The sequence below is a fragment of the Apis florea genome, unplaced genomic scaffold (genome assembly GCF_048593485.1).
Source record: "Apis florea isolate Af1SG1 unplaced genomic scaffold, ASM4859348v1 contig_2411_pilon, whole genome shotgun sequence".
Classification (NCBI taxonomy): domain Eukaryota; kingdom Metazoa; phylum Arthropoda; class Insecta; order Hymenoptera; family Apidae; genus Apis; species Apis florea.
Genome location: NW_028256580.1, coordinates 1352801 through 1372851, shown reverse-complemented (window position 1 = coordinate 1372851; position 20051 = coordinate 1352801). Strand labels below are relative to the sequence as shown.

Below are 20051 nucleotides of genomic sequence, written 5' to 3'. Positions count from 1 at the left end.
AAATCGAGCATAGTATCGCGTTCCTTCAGGGTATATGTTCTTTACTTAAGACGATGGTAACGATGATAGTGACAATGAAAAAGCAAGTATATAATGCTATGATGTATTAATATTTTCATTACGATAATGCAACATAACATATCAATATAAATACATATCAATAATCTAATCTAATTTGGAGATGAGTGTCAAATACTCTCTCTAGCAGTTAGTTCTCCATTTTAATCTTTAAAAGTTAGAGAATGTTCATAGTTTTCACAAAGTTCAAAAAATTTGGAAACTATATATTAATTGTATCAAATATAAAATGGAGAACAAACAATCAGCTCCGCTTTAGAGAAACTTCAGTATAGTGATGAAGTGCATCTCTATTTATTAAGCGTAATATCTTCTAGTCAATCAATGATATATCTTCTAATTAATAATAAATAAGTCTATACATATATAATTACATATCAACAGAGGAGTTACTTTTATCAGATAGAAAATATATTATTTTGATATATAAAACAAAAGTGAAGAAAAAATGGCAAAAAGAGAGAGATGCAATGTTCCCTCTAGATGTCAATTACGGTTCAATGTAGGGCCTGGACCGAAGACAGAATCCCGAGGGAAATTCGTGTAAGCTTTAGAAAAAGCTTTTTCTTTTTAAAGAATTAAGACGAACCGAATCTCCGCCTCGAAAACGTCTTGATTCTTTTTAATCTACTCCTCACTTTCTTCCACTTTTCTCTTTTATCCCCAATTTTGATGTGTTATATTTAAGATAATATACTATTTATCTCTGGTGGCAATTAAAATTAATGAATCTAGACGCGTACAATGTGCGGCGCAGTACATTTTCATTGTTTTCAAACGACAGATTCTAAGATGCTTGTATACGCATGTTTTTTTTTAATCTTTATCATAAATAATCGTCTTTTATTTTTTTTATTCCATTTAAATTAAAATTAATTTATTGTTTCTTTTATTAATTATATATTATAGGAATTAGATATATTTGTTATCATGACATCTATGATATTTTTATTAATTGTACAAGATTTATAAAGACAAATTGAAGTAAAGAACAGTAATTTTAGTTGAATGTGGAATTTATTTTATTTAATAAACCATTATAAAAATTGTAACAATTGTAATAGAACGTCTATATAATCCGTCCATAGCATTCAACTAAAAGGATTATTATTTGAAATAGAATAAAAAAAATTCAATTCTCAATTGGTATTAAATATTTAAAAAATAATTTTCTATATATATATAAAATCTATTACGGCGTGTACGAGCATATCAGATATTTCTGTCAATTGATGAGATGTACAGCGAATATACATATACGTATAAGCACTTTTAACTATCTTAGTTATCAAGATTTAAATAGTGTGGTAATGTAATAAAAAAATAACACACCATTGTATCTATATTACTTTCAACTTCTGATTGTTCTACTGCCAAAGCATTCTTATTATACGGCAACTGCGACGTACCCGTACACTTGTAAGCAATCTTGCTTCTTAAAATTTTGTACTTCTATCAATTAAAACAAAATACAATGTTCTTGGAAATAAGTTCAACGCGCGATTATCATTAAATAAATGTTTCTTCAGTTTTATTTTATGAAATTGAAATTGTACCTGACCATATATATATATAATACGCATGTGTATGTATATATACATATATACACATATATTCTTCGTAATTATTGTAATTATTAAATATTCTACTTCTGTTTTAAAAATTTCTTTTTCTTTCTACTTGAATACGAAAATAAAAATTAGCGCAAGGAACTTTTTTTCAAAAAGAAGATATAGTGCAATTTTTTTTCAAGAAGAAAATTAGAATTTCATAGAATTACATAATAATGAGTAATTTTTTTTTTAAACTAAAAGAAAATTATAAAAAGAATAATGCTTTAATATTTTAGATTTAATTTATTTGACAATATATTCTAATAGAGAATATAAAATAACTTACATAATAAAAATTAAATACAACAATAAAATTGAAATATATATATATATTTTAAATTATCATTTATATTATATATTTTAACTTAATTTTCATAAAATTTGTGCACATTGCAACTGGCATTATATCTTGGCAAAAAATTTACATATTGCATACAAAAATAATTGTATTATTCTTTTTTACTACTCAGTTGGTTCAATTAATTCGTATTTGTTAGTAATTCCTCCAAGACTTCTTAATTCTTCAACTAAATCTTGAACATCTATTTTTCGAGAAACTACTAACGTTCGCTGATTTTTAGGGCCATAACTATGTGATTTTAAACCCAGTTGTCTTGCCACCCTAAAAAAATTGAAAGATATATTGAATATCTTTTTTTATATTTTAATTTAATGAATTTTTTTTTTTTTTTGAAAATTTTTATTAACAAAATATTTACTGATGGATTATTGCTCTCTCATCATTTGTAAAATCACTGGAAAATATTAAATCATTTCTCATATCACCTGTGAGATATTTCCTCATAATGTCATTACATTTAAATTTTAAGTCATTCATAGAACAAAAATTTGATTTTAATCCTAAACCTTCTTTATTAATTTGATGCTTAATCCTATAAATATATAATTAAATTATAAATAAATAATATAAATAAATAATTGAATATTTCACAAAGTAAAATAAGTTGCATTTACATGATAGGTTCTATTATTCCTTGTTGTGATTTACCAAGACCACCACCATTCCAACCCATTAATTTCATTAACTTTCTTCCAATATTGTCATCAGAAATATAATTATCTTTTGATATATTGTTTATCATTGTTGTTGCAATTACATTGGCATTTCTATTTATATTATGCTTAATCTAATCAAGTATTAAAATAAAGCTTTAAGTTAAAAATTTAATATGTATGAAAATGGGAAAAAAACTTTATTGCAAACCTTAATTGTATAATAATGTTTCTGTAGTTCATGTAATCCAATAATAGATGCTTCTTTCTTTGCTAATTTTTGATTAGAACCACAAGCTTCAGCTAATAGCTTTGAATTAACAAAAATATTGCATTTACTGTAAAAGAAAAAGAAAAATAAATAATCCTGAGAAAAAAGAAAAATAAAAAAAAAAATTATGTATACCAAGAATCTCTAATTTTATCAAATTTCCATTCTAAATTTCCTCCTGATGCGTTAACTGCATGAGCAAGTATATTTTGTGGTATATCTCCAGGTCTTTCTATTATAACAATATTACCAAATGGTAATATTGGTTTTTCCAATTTTCTTCGTTTTGCAAGTACTTTGTGAGATGTGTCATTAAATGATTTTATACATTGTGATTGTGTTGATGATTCAACTATATTATTTGATGTTGGGACAATATTTCCTAAAAACATATTCTTTAAAAATATGTATTTAAAATTGAAATATGTTTTCTACAATTTTTCTTTTTTATAATTATTTAACATATAATAGAACTCACAGTTCTTAGATATACCTTTAACCTTTGAACTAGCAGCATCAGAAGCTTTTACAAATGTTCTTTGCAATTTATTCTTTTGTTTTTCTCTGTATTCACTAACAATATCTTGAGCTAATTCTGCAACCAACTGCATTGTCTCTTTAGGATATCTAAGTTAAATATTAAAAATAAATATACATAAACATAAAAGATTATAAATATTAAATTATATTAAATTACCTGCAGCCAAGTAATTCGATGTTCGTAAATACTTGGGCTAAACAAACGAGTTCGTCTTCTGGAAATTTATTTTTATGTGCTAAAAGAAATTTGCGTTTAAGTTCCCAATGTTCGTCACATTCATGTTCTGTTTTATGTTGTTCTACATCCCAAACTTCTTCGCCACTCATTTTCATCACAAAATTATGATATTTATGTGACAAATATATAAATATAAATTTATATATAAAAATATATATTGAATATAGTATATTTATAGAATATTTATCGAAAGTTATATATAACTTTTCACTCAATCAAAGAAACACAGAAATATATTAATATTATCGATATCTTACTAAAAATACTTAAAACACTTATCATTTAAATAAATATTTGTTTCTGTTTATATGAAATTTATGTTATATAAAATTGTTTCAAAAATTTCATCATTGATATATTATGTATTAATATTATTAAATGTTTTACACAACAATAGCATGGATGGAATACAGTATAGACTTACCATCGTATGGAATTTTATGTTATATCAAAACAATTTTATAAAAAGAAAAAGATTTTTCTAATATCTTTTATAAGTATATTTTATTATTCGTGTAATATAAAATAAAGTTTAATAATATATATTAATTTATTTAATTTATGTGACTTTTTAATAAATATTAAATATTAAAATTGTTTGAATCTATTTTATTTTATAAATGGTTTTTTTAGAAAACAATATGTAAAAATAAAAAATTAAAAAATTTATATAATTTTAATTTATTCCAGCTTTTGTTAAATATTTTTTCTACATTTTAAAATTATATTATTTTTTGTTTATTAAGAAGATATTTTATTAAAAGAAATAAAATTAATATATTAATATTGTATTCATTTTCATTTTAAGCTGTAAATAATTTTAAAGTTAAAATAAAATATATTAATACTATTACAATATACATTTTTTCTTATTCTTTATTTATTTATTTGTTTTGTTTTATTATTGATTTATTAAATCTATTTAATCTATTTAAGTTTTTTATGAAGAAATTAAATAAAATATATATTTTATTATATTTATATATTTAAACATATAAAACTAAATTCATTATATATTTGAATTGTGCAATACTTTATTTTCAGAGATATTATTGTGAACTTGTAAAACTATTCTTATCGTGTAAATATATTTATGTATATACCGAAATTATAATGAAAAAACGTATAATGAAATATATGATATTGCAATGTTAATGTTTATTTTAAATTTTCAAAAAAATTTAATACTTAATATTGTTTAACATAATAAAATAACATTATTAAGAAACAATTCTAACCTATTACATAGAACGATTTGAATAATACAATTGTTTTTATTTGAAAAAATCAAGATGATTTCTAATATTACACGAACATTCTCATTTAAATGTAAATATCTTTATTAATTCACATTTTTCTTTTTTAATATCTTCTTAAATATATTTAAATATGAAATACATTTTTTGTAGTATGCGGGGATTCGAGTATTTTGCGATCATTTTTCGTATATCTTCCGAAATATAAATTATCAACATCAGCTGAATCAAAACAAGAAATTTCACATGGTAAATATTTTAATATTTATTTTTCTTCATACTTTATTAATATTTTATTTTTATTAATAAAATATAAATCTGTAATATTTTAATTTCAGATGATCTAAATCAAATAGATCCATTAAGTCATCCAGATTTTTTTCATGTTTATAACATGTTTACCATTAAAGATTTATTTGATGCAAAAGTACATTTTGGTCATAAAGAAGGATCTTTAAATGATCATATGAGACCTTTTATATTTGGATCTAGATTAGGTCATTTAATAATTGATTTAGATAAAAGTGCTGAATTATTACGACAGGCATTAAATTTCACAGCTCATATAGCTTTTAAAGATGGAATAATTTTATTTATAGCAAAAAATCCTCAAATTTCTTATCTTGTAGAAAATACTGCAAAGGAATGTCAAGAATATGCTCATACTAGGAAATGGAATCTTGGAACATTTACAAATTCTGTACAAGAATTTGGAATAGTTACTAGGTTGCCAGATTTATGTATATTTTTAAATACCATGGAATCTGTTGTTAAACAACATACAGCAGTGGTACATGCTGCCAAAATGTGTATTCCATCAATTGGTATTGTAGATACAAACTGTGATCCTAAACTTATAACATATCCTGTTCCTGGAAATGATGATACACCTTGTGCTATAGAACTTTATTGTAAGTTATTTAAGAACGCAATAATGAAAGGAAAGAAATATAGAAAAGAAATGCTTGCAAAAAATGAAGCATAATATAATATTTATTAGAATAATATAATATAAATACAAAAATATGATAAATAAATTTATCATATTTATTATTATAAAATAAATCAAATATAACTATATTAATAAAATAAAAAAATATTGAGTATAATTTTGCTCTGATTTTAATCTATGTAATAATTTTATTACATAACATACTGAATTTATACATAATTTATACTATATTACATAATCTATATAATTTTGTTATAAATTTTATTAATATTATAAAATATTAAATTAATATTATAAAATATTAACAAATATAAAAAATATTTATTTTAATTGTTTTTAATAGTTTTTTTGTTATCACGTAAATAATGCAAAAATTTTGTTCCCAATTGATTAATTATCCTAAAATATAAAATAATTTTGTAAAATTATAAATTATATTTTAATTAAAATTTTAATAAATTTTTACCAATATACCATGTTCCTATGTTTGGATAATACATTCGTAAATACACCATTTGAAGTATAATTGATTTGCAAATCCACACTTTAGACAATTTATTTGCTATTGCAATTCCTATTAATGTAGCACAACGTTCAGCAGTCATTCTGTGTGTTGGTTTTTCTTCATTTACTATATATTTCTAAAAAATAATATATTTGTGTAAAACATATAAAGAATTATAAATATAAATATATAAGATATACATAAAGATAAAATTCAAATTAAACATACTTCACCAGATTTTTCTGTAAATGATTCTGCTAAAAAGTTAGTTTCTACTGGTCCTGGACATACTATGGTAATAGATATATTTTTACTTGTTTTCTCAATAGATAAAGATTCAAAGTATGCCTACATATAAAAAATGATATATATCTTTGACAATTAAAATATTATATTATTTCAATTAAAATATTTACATGTAAAGCATATTTTGATGCACAATATGTAGCAGAAAATGGTACTGTTACAACACCAGCAATACTTGAATTAATTACAAAATGACCTTTATCCATTTTAAAAAAATATTTTGCTACTAATCTACTTAAGGCTATTGTTGAAAACACATTTAAATCAAACATTTCTTTATCAACAGATAATTCAATATTCTCCCATTTTGCTCTTTGAGATCGCCCTGCATTATTTACAAGTATATCCAGCTAAAATTAATTTAAAACATAATTAAAATTTAATAATGAATTTTCATGTTGAAAAATACTTAACATATATGTATTTACTCTGCCAAATTTAGTAATAATACTATTAAAAGCTGATTCATGTTTATTTATGTCAAGAATATCCAAAACTAGTACTTCAATGTCTGAACTTTTCAAATTTCTATTTTCTGAAAATAAATAAATAATAAAATAATAAAAACTTAAGTGAAAATGAAAATATGATAGTAATAATTGATAGAAATAATATTTTATATATAAATATAATATAAATATTTTACTTTGTAAACAATTAGCTTTTACTTTTTCCAATTTTGATTCTCTTCGTGATGATAAAATTAATTTACATCCAGCCTTTGCTAGTACATATGCAAGATTTTCTCCAATTCCACTTGATGCTCCTGTTATCCATACTATTTTTCCTTCTAAAGAACCTATTGGAAAAATATTAAGAATAAATATTTAAGAATAAAAATGTTTCAAAAATATTATATTATATAAGAATCATTGTCTTTTATTATAATATATATAATATCAATACTTATAGGATTGCCAAATTTCTCATAAAAAGCAAGGCAGAAATCACAATCCAAAAACCAAGGGAATATAATGTAAATAAAAAAATAAATTATAATTGTTATTCCAATTATAGTTAAAAAATCCATTTTGTTAATTTGTATCAAATAAATTAATCTGAAATAAAATTAAAATAGGAAAATAAAAGAAGATATATTTTTTAACGACATATAGGAAATAAATATAATATTTATTATTACTTACACAGTATATATTAAAATTTTTTGAGTTTAAGAGATATTAGATTATTTAATGATAATTGATTGATTAGAAATATAATAGAACGGCAATTATTCGAAAATAATTCGGAAAATTGAATTATTTGTATAATAAAGTACACGTGTGTTTACAATTTTATAATTAATTATAGAAATTACAATAAAATTATTAATTGAATATAATAGTGGTATTATTGTAAATTGAAATGTGTTTTATAATATATATAAAATATAGGTAAAGTATAACATTAAATAATTCACTAGTACTGTTACTGCTTGGATTATCTACACACATGAAAGGATGATGCAATGCGGAAATGCTAATAATTGGAATAATCGAAGTTGTGATAACTCTCTATTGTATATTTATATTGTAGAAGAATAGATATAACATTACATTTATTTTAATATTTTATTTTTTCATTAATAAATTAAAGGATAAACTTTAATTCTTCCGACATAAAAATATTAAGATATTTTAATAATTAATAATTAAAGATATTTTTATATAACTTGATAAAAATTGCAAAAAGTTCAATGAATTCTTAAAATTATGATTATTGAAATTTTTTTATCAAATTTTATCAATTTGTGTAAAAATATCTTCAAAATTTTATATCTTTATAAGTAAAATTTTAATTAAATCTTTGTACTATATTATTGTGTTATATTTAAAAACAAAATATATTTCAAAGAGACATAAAATAATTAAAGTTAAAATTTGGCATTATATTTGGATATTATATGGAATGTCAATACTGTTTTTTATTCTAATCATTATAAAATAAAATAAAATATAAATAGAATTATAAATAGAAATATAAAACGAAGCATATAAATAGAATTATTTTGAAGAATAGAATTATTGATTACTTCTCGAATAATGATTTTAATGAAATTCATTCTCAAATATTTTAAAAAATATTTCAGATAAAAATTAAAGAATTTCGAAGAAGATATAAATAATAATGGATTAAATTTAATTAAATTAAGATATAATTAAAATTTTAATTTAATATAATTTTTTTTTGTAATTCGATATATACAACAAGATTAAATATGTTTTTTAAATGGAACTGTATAGTTTTTTTAATTGATTTTACTATATAATTTTTCATGAAAAAGTATTAATTTAATTATATAAAATTAGTAAAAAGAATATTTTTAACTTGAATTTTGTAAAATTCATTATATAAAAGATAAGAAAAACATAAACAATAAAGGAAAGAAAGAAAAAATAATACAAACAAAAAAATAGTAATTATATAATTATATAATATATATATAATTATATAAAGTAACTAAATATTGTAATTATATTGAATTATAAATTTATAGTGTTTTGCAATTAATACAAAGTATTATATTTGTTAAAATATATATTTTTATAATACATCTTTCATAACTTTTTATTTTTATTATTTGTACAGATAAGAACATCGGCAGAACTTGATTGGATTCAAATTCTTCTCTTTTATTTAATTTTTCAAAAAAAAAAAAAAAAAAAAAAATCCAATATCTGAGTTCTTTTACATTCAATACAAAAATTTATATCTAATAATAAAGTGAAGAAACTATATAAAGATTTCTTTTCGAAATTATAAGAATTTTTCCGTTGCATTGCTGTTTGTGTTTCAAAAATTACATTCATTATGGAAGCTGATCACTTTAATTATGAAATATATTATTTATAATCATTTCAATTTTCGGAACAGAATAGAATTATTAAAGATCGATATCATAATTTTTTGACAATTAATTTCGAGATGATAATCTTTTTACTTGTTCAAAATACATATATTCCTAAAACATGCAATATAATAAACAAATTAAATTTAACTACTATAATGTCACGTATCGTGTAAATATTAATTATTATAATAAAATACAAGCTCGTTATAAAAGAAAATATACCAAAAGGAATGCTGCAGCGAGAAGTAAACTTTTAAGCTTTGTGTTCATTTCCGTAGGAAATGTAATTAATAATACATAATCATGAATATTATTGTCCCACTGATGCATAAGAGATGCCATTTGATGAGTACCATCAATCGAAATTACCTAAAACAAATCAATATACTATAATATACAAATGATGTGTAAGTACAGATTTATCTTTGATCATCTTCAATATTTTTGTTATTTTCAGAAATATATAGTGGGTTTTAGAAATCGATTAGAAGTGATTAAGTTTAATTGATGATTATTGAGGTAATTGCAAATTTTTTTCTTCGCAAAAATTTTCGTTTTCAGTTTTATATGGAAGATAGAATTGCAGAGCGTGCAGATCACGATGATAATGTCGCGAAATAAAAATATTTGCAAAGAGAAAAAATTATTTGAACTCATCTCAAGAATTAATAATTAAATTTTAATTATCGACTTCTGGAAATCGATCCTGTAGAATCAATGCATATTTCATTCCTATTAATATCTAAATAACAAATAAATAAATGTACACGTGAGTATAAAGATTAAATCGGACCTGAAACTGTGCTTCTCGATACATACAACAACCGCACACATTTGGACCATATATGTTACAAAGTTTGTTCCGTATAGCATCGTACACGGTGAAACTTGAACCTATTATGTTAAAATTTTCTTCCACCGTGCCAATTAAATTTCTGCTCTTCACCGTCATCCTCTGTAACGAAATTTTCATTTTTTTTTCCTTGCCAAGATTCAAACCCGAACCAACTTGTTTACGTTTACTTAAATCCCGTCGTAAAAATTTAACTCACGTGTAATTTATTGAAAATACACGTCAGGCTAGAATCCATATTTATGACGAATGCAGTCTGGCCAGATTGATCCACGACATTTAACACAAGATCATCGCGTATCAAGTTGCAACAATTCCATTCGCCTGACTGGCTCTCGGTTTTTTCTTCCATTGCCAAGAATAGAGTTTCAGCTTTCGGCACTTTTACTCTGTATTGGAATCTTTTTTCCGACTTACCAAGTACTGGTAACCAAAATAAAATAAACAAATACAAATATTCATCCTCCAACTTATCACATTTTTTTTTTCTCTTACTCTATGTGTTCCAAAAATAATGGGAACTATACGTTACATCCTGGACATTTGCGAGATAATTTTGCAATATTTCTCTTTGCGTGCTCAATGCTCGTTCAACGCGACTTTTTTGATGAGTTATTATTAAAAAGTACTGACCAATCGCGTAACTTAATCGAGCCGTGGCAGTAACGTTGGTTCACAGTTGGCACGAGAAAAATTCAAGCAACATGGTCGAAGAAAATGCGTTGAACACAAAATTATCGATAAAAAATTATATCGTATTATAACACGAAACTATACAATGAATAAACTATAATATTCCGGCGCTCTATGATTGATCAATGATTTTTGTTTCTAATGATTCGTTAATAAGGCCGTGATGAATGTTTTTGCAAAGGAAAGTATTGCTTGAAAATCTTAATCTCTTAATATTAACGGATGTTCTTCAGATGTTTCTTGGGACATTCTGTACATATATTTAACTATACATTATAGAAAACAGATTTCGAACAAGCAATATTTTTCTTTTTTTTCAATTTAACTCGCTCTTTTAAAGATTTAAAGTTAACTTGGTTTTTTGTTTAAGCAAATTACGAACGTGTGCTTAAATCAACAATCTGCTGTATTTCCACTTGTTCCACATTGGCCAAGAAATGGCTTCCCGAGAGTACGGTCAGCTGCGATCTTGGAGTCGATATCCAATCCAACGTGTTCACAGGTATCGGTCTTCTTAATTCTTCAATTTGTCCTGGCCAAAAGGAAAACAGAATTGGGTATTATATTTATCTCGGTGATTAATTTTTAATGCTTAATCCAGAGATATAAAATCAGATTTGATTTAACGTTGATGAAATTGTATTTTTTTTTTAGCTAGATAAAAGAGGTTCACCCTCGATGAGAATTTTGATTGAACATTAATGAAATATAACAAAGTTACATAAATTTTATAAAAAATTGTCTCGAAGAAGCATAGATGACATTCTATCATCGATGAACAGACAATTCACTGATAGAAATATTCTAAATAACTTTAAAATCACCTACCTTGTGGCTGTACCGTGATAACGATAGTGTTCGAGAGAACAGGGGGTGATGCAGGGGGCAACGTATTTTCTTGCATTTCTATGCAATAGAAATCCTCTTCTTTTTTGGTAAGTGAACCTTAGGTGATCGAATATTAATTATAATTATTATTACTATTATAATGACAATCAATATCGAATATCGAAAAAAAGTTACCGGTCAATGCCTTGGATGTGAAGGAGTTAAGCTCGTTGCCTTTCATTTCGTTTCGAGAGAATTCATCATCGTGCTCCTCAAGTATGGTTTCGACATTAAGCAAAGTATTCTTTTTTTTTTTTCTTCTTCTTTTTTTGTAACACAAAACCTTATCAAATTAATTAATTAATTTTAATATATTTGAACGACGGGAGGGATTATATAGAAGATCGATCAATTGTGATTGTTATCGCGGTGGAAAAGTCGGTCTTTCGCGTGGTGATCCTTGGACGATGGAACAACTCGTTTTTCGTCTTATAATCATCCGTGGATAATTCTTTCGCGAATACTGCTCGCTCGTTTCGAACGTTGTTAGTAAATCTTATCATTGATAACCAATCGCTTATCGTTGTACATCGTGGATAAGGTATCGTTCTAATCATGTCGAGTCTAATAATTCTTTCTCCCTCCCCCTCCCCCCCCTCCTCTGTGTCTTTCACAATTTCCCTCCCTCCCCCCCTCCCATGAAAATTTCTCGAATTTCTCTCGAGATCGATTTTTCATTCGTAATTTAACGAACAGTGGTCGATAATTTCGAATATCTTTCAAATTGACGGATATTGGATTTCCTTTATAAATGTGATCTCGTGTTGATATAAACATGCGCAATTATTTTTTCCTTTTTCCAGCATAAAATTCCTCTCTAAGGAAGAAAATAAGAAAAGAAAGAAGTTTCGGTAGCTAAAAAACAAAAATAATAAAGGGACCCTTTTATAATTCAAAATATTCTATCCATTCTGTTTCTCTTTTCTCTCTCTCTCTCTCTTTTTTTTTTTTTTTTCATTTTTCAGGAATCGAACCAAGGAGCCAAAAGGAAATTTATGGAATATTCAATAAATATTCCGTAATTTAATTTTCGCAAATTTCGAGGAGAACGAAATCCGTGGATTTTCAACCATGGCAAGAATCTGGATATTGATAAATTCCCCGATGACTCGTTTCGAGCGAACCCAGAAGAATTCTCATTTCTCCCGAGAACGAATAGATTCAACGAATCAAGGCCGCCGTTACGAGCCCATATCCATCTCCTCGGGATGGAAACAAACTCGAGGAGGTCCGCACGAAATCCCATCGAGTCGGCACGCGTTCCCAATAATTTTCCACCTATTCGCTCTCCACACGCCTTTACTTGTTGCTCTGCTCCACGCTGATTCCATGCGCGTTTCTATCGATCCCGGGCCACCCCTTCTATAAAAGGCCGCGTCATCGTCGTAATCGTGAAAGAACGGATCCAGGCAAGATATCCATGCAACCCGTGGAGGGAATCACGTCAACGTGGTGGACGAAGCTGTGGACGAAGGTTGAACACGTAAAATAAATAAGATAATAAACAAATTGGTTCGTGTTCGAATGAATAATTAAGGAGTAAGTCAAGTAAGTCGTTTAAAAAAAAAGAAAGAAAAAAAAGGGAAAGAAAGAAATAACAACACCTCCTTTTTCTCTCTCTCTTTTTTTTTAATCTTATTTCTCTTTTTAAATTAATTGGCTTCGCACGCAAAGACAAATTGCGATTAATCTTCAATTTCTTCAGTTTCATTGATTAACAGTTGAGCAATATCGGCGATAATTAAGTAACGAAAATTAGATAAATTTGAGTTTTTCGATTATTATTTTTTTTTTTCTAACTCGTTGATAAATTGTTTAATAAATTGTTTGTTTCTCTTCGTTCTTAATTTTTTCTTTCTTTTAATCATATAAAACGATATAATTACGCTTGTATATATTGCTTTTTTGCGTTCGAAGAAATTGATATCGACAAGTCTAGCTTCACCATCTGTTACAATCGTGACGTATATAAATGATCAGCAGATAACCGTTGACCGTGATGGGAAAGTTTTTTACGTTGAAAATGAATGAATATCTTACGATGAAAAAAGAGTGTGGAAAAAAAAAAATTATCATTATTAAATAAAATTCATTTTTTTACATCACTATTCTATTTTTAAAACAGCGATAACGAGAGACAATTGAAGAGACAATTATATTTTGATAAGGAATTACCAATTTTTAAATATTCAACGTTTCAGTATTCAAATACATATTTACATATTTCCATTTGTCAATCATAGTCGATCGAGTATGCACAATAATTTATTATTCATTCTGTATTTTTTAAAATTCTACATAAATGCATTTGTTGAACTAGCATATATAATGAAATATTTCGAAATGCGTAAAAATTAAAATTGAATATCAATGAAATTGCGATTGAAACTGATTATACGCGTGGAACGTTTATCGATTTAATGGCGACGAACAACAAAGGAAAACAGGCTTTCGTTGAAATTAATAAATAATAAAAAATAACTTTGATCTTTCCGTTTATCATCTTTGAACTTGGTATTGGAAGAATGTTGGAACACTTTTTTCAATAATAACGAGAATAATTTCAACGACGATATATCGTTTTATCCATTTACAAATCGCGTTGCATTTAATATTTTCCGATCGATTCATTTTTCGACTTATCGTATACGTATTTCGTATACGTGTATCGTATAAAACGATACCAATATGAATTATCCGAGAAGACGCGATAATTATCGAATGCCTCGATTTCTCGCAGCTAAGATCGATCGGACAGAGCGATCTCTGTTGCATCATCAGCTTTCGCTACTACGTCTTCAGTTAACGGATTTCGCTGACCTTTTTCAAGAAATCGATTTAAAGCTGATTAAATGAAACTCTAACGTGTTTACTACCGCCTCGATTATCCTTCCCGATGCCCTTAATCTCGATATTTATAATTTTTTCCATCGTCGAATATAATTCTCTCGAGATTCTTTCACTCTTACGTATCTTGTATATATCGATGAGATGATAAAAATGTACGATGTCACGTTTTTATTAATCGTATTAATTAATTATAGAAACGAGGAAAAAGGATGAATTATTATGTTTTTCTCTAAAGGGGAAATGTTATCGCAAGAATGGATATTGGTGTTTTTGATTACGGGATCAGCGACAGCAATGATGCCCGTGCCCATCGTCCATCATATGGCGGACGAGTTGTTGAGAAGCGCGCCAGACACTGTTATTAGGAAACAACGATCTTTGGATACGAATCCGCAAGGATATTACAATGATCTTCGTTCGTTTAAATATCATGGAGGGGAGGGAGAGAGAAAGCTCGATAGGGAATACCAAGGAGAAAGGGAAATGGGAGAGGACGAGGAAATAGAATTCTTACCCAGTGGTACGTAATAATGATAATAATGTGTGTAATAATTTTAAAAAGAATAATGATTTTGAAAGGAGAATTTTTTTTTTTTTCCAGAAACTGGACAATTAGAGACCGTAGGAAACGGTTTCCAATTGAACAATAAACTGCTCGAAAGAGCGTTGATCGATTATTTAGAAAACATTCCACAACAGGTATTCGTTTTTTCCTCTTCTCTACTTTTTTTTTTTTTTTTTTTCGATGTTATTCTCCGCTAGAATGAATGTATATATATATATATATATATGAACCGTTTGAACGTTTAGGAGGAACAAATTCCATCGCTGTTCCGTGAACGTGAACGAAGCTCCGGTCGTAAGAGGGATTTTAACTCTGATCGATTGAACATCGACAATAAAGAGCTGACGAAATTACTCCTGGAGGAGTTGCAGGATGGATCTTCCTACAATCTCGGGGACTTGGATGACGAAGGATACGTGGACGTCCGTCAGATGCTTTATGATCGATATAGAGGCGATCGAGGGAACAAGATGTACGAGTTAGTATGATCGATGATTAATGGTACTTTTTTTTCTAAGATAAAGAAAAATATATGATATGATTATAAACGCATCGTTATTATTTCAATAACGATAAGTGAAATATGTTAAACGATTTGTAGTAGGAATTCAGGTCCGATGTCCTGGGGAGCATTGTTGAATAAAGAATCATCGATTCGAGGACAAGGTAGAATATCGGACGAGAACGAATTCAACGATCGGGAACAAGATCCGAATCTGTTGTACCTGTCCATGGATGAGCAAAGAAACATGAACGGTGGATATCCTACGGAACGAGCTATGAGGAGCTATAGAAACGCGGCTAAACGTTATTTCGTGGCCAAAAGAAGCCCGAAAGTTATACCTGCCAAGAAAGAGATTACCGATCCTAAGGTAATTAATTCGATTCTATAAATTAATGAGGTGTTTTAACGTTAAAATATTCCATTATTTTATTCCATTTATAGAAATATATTATTATAGTATAAACAGATTTCGAGTTGCGAAAATAAATTATTTATTTTTCATTCAAGGTTGCACAAGACTTAGGGGCATTATTTGGCACCCAATCTGTGAATAATAATCAAAACCATACGTATAACTACAAGAATCACGATCACGAACATAATCACGATCCCGATCACGATCACGATCATGATCACGATCACGAGCACGAGCATGATCATGAGCACGGGGGGGATCAGCATAAACATGAGAATTCTTCAGAGGCGCCAAAAGTGATGTTGCCATCGAAAGGGCAAAAAGAGAATGTAACAAAATTAAACAAATCGAAGTCTATCGAGGTCAGGAAAAAGAGCGTCGATTGGTCTCAATATTTTGGTATTGATAAAAGAAGGAAAAAGGCTGCATTAATGGCCGGACAAGGAACTCAGAATCAAGATGATGAATGGATGTTACAACGATATTATGAAGTAATGATTATCTCGTTTATTTCAATGTTTTTTTTTTTTCGTCTAAATGTTTATGATAAATTAAAATAATTGTCATTATGTCGATTATTTATTCTTCTCAATAATGAATTGTGCTTACGATATTGATTAAATATCATTAAAGAAAAAAATCTTTTTTTACTTGTAAGTATAATCTACAGTAGTTGAATTAATTATGGATTTGTCAGAATATGGTGGAAAATCTGAGACCGAATGAACGAGATTACGAAAAGGAAATTAACGAAGGGAAAGATAAATTGAACCAATTGGATTCGAGACAGAAAAACATTAAAGACTTGATTCTTGAGGAAGCTATGAGATATGGAAATTCTGAGGATGATATAGATATGCAAAAGGTGTAATATATTCAAAGAAATTAATCAATGATTAACATTATAATGTTTCATCACATGTTTTTTTATAATGTTTTTATTTAAATTAAAAAAAAAAATAGGTAAAAGATAAGGTAATGGCTCGAATGGCTGCTGCGTACTCTTTTGAGAAAATGAGAAAAGCTCTAAACGATCTCAGAAACAATGTTGCGGCTAGAATAGAGGCTCAAAAGGCGATCTATGCGCAGAATAATCAATCCTCGAACTTTCGAGAAAATAGCAACATTCCTAAATCCAAAGATAAACGCATCAACAATTTAATCGAGACTGAAGGTAAAAATTCAACAAAAAATCATCGTTTATGTATTTATTCCTTAATGTCAAACATGTTTTAAATTTCTGTGAAAGATATGGAAGAAAATAGAGCTTGTCCTGAGTTAAAAATGATCGAAAAACGATGCAGAGTTGTAGATACTTTAGGTGGAGATGAATTACAAATACTCTATCTTCCTTGCGTTATGCTTCAAATCTGCAAGGCTTGTGTAAGTATATACGTACTTACATATACATATAAAGATCTCTATACTTTTATTATAAAACTGGAAAAAAAATATCATAAATTGTATATCTTTAATTCCGTAATTGTTTCGTGGATTAATCTACGAATAATAATAAAAATATTTGAAATATTAATAGTATATGATAAATCTTTATCTTTAATCAATATAAATCAATATCTTTATGATAATAAAAACCAATAATTTTTAGGTACAAAATGATCTAGAAGAGGAATGTTTAGGTAACTATGCAATGGAAGCGGGAAAAATTTGTGATGCTCAAGAAATAAGAGAAGGGCCAAAGAGCAGAGAAGCGTGTGCTAGTACAGCTCTGGTATTATCGCAATTACAAACACCAACAGCGATCTCCGATCAATGTCGTCTCGATGGAAACAATTCTTGTTTACGACGATATCATTATCGTTATTGGCATCGTTATCTTAATTATCCTTATAGCGGACGACGATTGCATACGGGTTATGATACAATCAGCTCTCAACAATCGGATCGATAAAGAAAGAATAGTAAAGTTTTAAGTAATACAGCATCTATAATACATCGAGAATGCTTTATTGAGAAACATGTTTGGCCCTTCAACAGATCAGTGACCTCGAATCGAGCTTCATTTTTTTCTACCGACTTTCAATATTTCGTTCGTTTTGTTTGTTTTATTAAAAATATAGTATAGTAAGATCTAGATAATAAGATTAGGATACTTAAAATAATATATTATTTATTAATAGAATACAAGTTATGTTAACTGTTGTTGAAAGAGTATTTTGACTTCAGACAAAAAAGATCAAGTCAAGTCGAATAATATTTTCAAGTCGATTCGAGAACACGACGATAAAAATGATTATAGCGTTTGTGTGTATAATTATATATTCCGATATCATTTAATAACAAAAAGAAAGGAGAGACAGCTAGATTTCAAGTTGAAAGAATGTTCTCTTTGCGAGGTGTCTTTTATTTTGATAATGAATGCAACAACAAACGATAAGGGACAATAACTTTCGAAATTTTATTATTTTTTAAGCGTAAAATTATTTACTTGTGTTTTTTAAAAAAGAAAAATTTGAATAAAGTCATGAGTAGGAATTATTCTATTGATAAATATAGAGATCAAAAAATCATATTTTAAACTCATAAAGAAAATAAAAAGTTCGAATGAATGCCTCGCAAAAAAAAAAAAAAAAAAAAAAAAGAATTAACTGTGTTATAAAATATATCAAAACTGTCATTAAATATCGAAAAGCATAACACACGATTATAATAGATGATTTCTAATAATATTCTCGTACTCGCAAAATAAAAGAAATTTATTTTTCTTATTTTATTTTATTTAAACACATTTACATTTTAATTCTTCCGAATGATACAACATAATTTGATTGATTTTTTTTCTATTGTAGAATATTTTCCGTCGTAAAATGTAATCGATATTAAAGTGAAATATTTAATGAAATTTAAAAAAAAAGAAAATATCAATTTTATTACGATGTAAATTTATATTACATCAGATAAAAAATATCTATTGTCTGTCTTTATGTTATATAAATCATGAATACATTCTATGTGTCAATCCTATATAATTCGAATATAATAAATATATTTCAACATAATTGTATTTTATATTGTTTATTGAAAATTAATACGATATATTTATATGACAATATTTTTAATGATAAATTATGACTTATCTAAATTAATATTCGTGTCTGTTATTTGTTTGAGCGATTCAAGAATTTCAAGGCATTCTGGAGTATATAACTTTAAAAACTCTAGTTGCAATTGAGCACATTCAGCTACAAATAACAGAATATTAAAAATAATTTTTTTATTATATAAAATAATTGTATTAGAATATACCTCTCCATTTTGAAACTATTTCTAGTTTCTTTTTTAATTCTAAATTTAATTTATTGATATCAAGAATGATATTTAGATTACAATCTGACATTATTTCAAAAATGAAAATATTTAATTAATTTTCTATGTTTATTTAATTTTATGTTCTGAATTATCAAAAATAATATATTTAAGAAAAATTCGTATCTTTTCTGTTATTTTAATATTGTAATAAGAACTATATGAAAGAATTCCATAAAATTCGACGCTAGCGCATTCTATATTCAGTACGCAATGAACATGCGCAAAATAATTCCGTTTTATAAAGGACGCAATATAGAAAATAAACAAAAATTTGAAGAAAAATAAATATATGAAGAGGAATTTGAAGAAATATTTGCTAAAAATGTTA

At 26.4% G+C, this 20051-nt stretch overlaps 6 protein-coding genes across 14 annotated transcripts; 2 read left to right on the top strand and 4 right to left on the bottom strand.

Moving 5' to 3' along the window:
- Positions 1-1919: 1919 nt before the first annotated feature.
- On the bottom strand, positions 1920-4903 carry LOC100864751 (NF-kappa-B-repressing factor). The gene is made up of 7 exons (XM_012484043.3): positions 3674-4903; positions 3470-3603; positions 3112-3358; positions 2917-3043; positions 2667-2839; positions 2411-2584; positions 1920-2313 (listed from the first exon to the last, which is right to left on the bottom strand). Exons 1-7 carry the CDS (start codon positions 3847-3849, stop codon positions 2154-2156), a joined length of 1191 nt encoding a protein of 396 aa, XP_012339497.1. The 5' UTR covers positions 3850-4903; the 3' UTR covers positions 1920-2153.
- Positions 4386-6433, top strand: mRpS2 (mitochondrial ribosomal protein S2). The gene is made up of 3 exons (XM_003691829.4): positions 4386-5083; positions 5164-5259; positions 5349-6433. Exons 1-3 carry the CDS (start codon positions 5047-5049, stop codon positions 5993-5995), a joined length of 780 nt encoding a protein of 259 aa, XP_003691877.2. The 5' UTR covers positions 4386-5046; the 3' UTR covers positions 5996-6433.
- Positions 5986-8311, bottom strand: LOC100865345 (dehydrogenase/reductase SDR family member 7). 2 transcript variants are annotated; one of them, XM_012484044.3, is made up of 8 exons: positions 7919-8311; positions 7680-7831; positions 7420-7572; positions 7202-7308; positions 6884-7123; positions 6696-6815; positions 6437-6603; positions 5986-6361 (listed from the first exon to the last, which is right to left on the bottom strand). In XM_012484044.3, the coding sequence occupies exons 2-8, from the start codon at positions 7801-7803 to the stop codon at positions 6289-6291; spliced, it is 984 nt and encodes a 327-aa protein (XP_012339498.2). In that variant the 5' UTR covers positions 7804-7831; positions 7919-8311; the 3' UTR covers positions 5986-6288. The 2 variants fall into 2 exon arrangements, with proteins under 2 accessions (XP_012339498.2, XP_086761661.1); XM_086905535.1 differs by having other exon boundaries at positions 6429-6603; positions 7919-8256.
- A 982-nt stretch (positions 8312-9293) lies between these two features.
- LOC100865698 (phospholipid scramblase 1) lies at positions 9294-12587 on the bottom strand. Of its 2 annotated transcripts, none has more exons than XR_015291399.1 (7): positions 12194-12587; positions 11999-12115; positions 11553-11702; positions 10677-10900; positions 10444-10579; positions 9847-10366; positions 9294-9735 (listed from the first exon to the last, which is right to left on the bottom strand). XR_015291399.1 is itself a non-coding variant. In XM_012484047.3 (7 exons), the coding sequence occupies exons 1-7, from the start codon at positions 12237-12239 to the stop codon at positions 9688-9690; spliced, it is 894 nt and encodes a 297-aa protein (XP_012339501.2). In that variant the 5' UTR covers positions 12240-12587; the 3' UTR covers positions 9294-9687. The 2 variants fall into 2 exon arrangements, 1 of the variants encoding a protein (XP_012339501.2); XM_012484047.3 differs by having other exon boundaries at positions 9847-9993; positions 10418-10579.
- An 853-nt stretch (positions 12588-13440) lies between these two features.
- On the top strand, positions 13441-19413 carry LOC100864514 (uncharacterized). Of its 7 annotated transcripts, none has more exons than XM_086905527.1 (10): positions 13441-13606; positions 15144-15428; positions 15510-15607; positions 15719-15951; positions 16075-16345; positions 16486-16884; positions 17091-17258; positions 17357-17567; positions 17643-17776; positions 18003-19413. In XM_086905527.1, exons 2-10 carry the CDS (start codon positions 15149-15151, stop codon positions 18303-18305), a joined length of 2097 nt encoding a protein of 698 aa, XP_086761653.1. In that variant the 5' UTR covers positions 13441-13606; positions 15144-15148; the 3' UTR covers positions 18306-19413. The 7 variants fall into 7 exon arrangements, with proteins under 7 accessions (XP_086761653.1, XP_086761654.1, XP_086761656.1 ...); XM_086905528.1 differs by having other exon boundaries at positions 13444-13597; XM_086905530.1 differs by having other exon boundaries at positions 13452-13597; positions 15719-15945.
- LOC105734920 (uncharacterized) lies at positions 19414-19935 on the bottom strand. The gene is made up of 2 exons (XM_031915188.2): positions 19661-19935; positions 19414-19596 (listed from the first exon to the last, which is right to left on the bottom strand). The coding sequence occupies exons 1-2, from the start codon at positions 19749-19751 to the stop codon at positions 19481-19483; spliced, it is 207 nt and encodes a 68-aa protein (XP_031771048.1). The 5' UTR covers positions 19752-19935; the 3' UTR covers positions 19414-19480.
- Between the last annotated feature and the right edge of the window lie 116 nt (positions 19936-20051).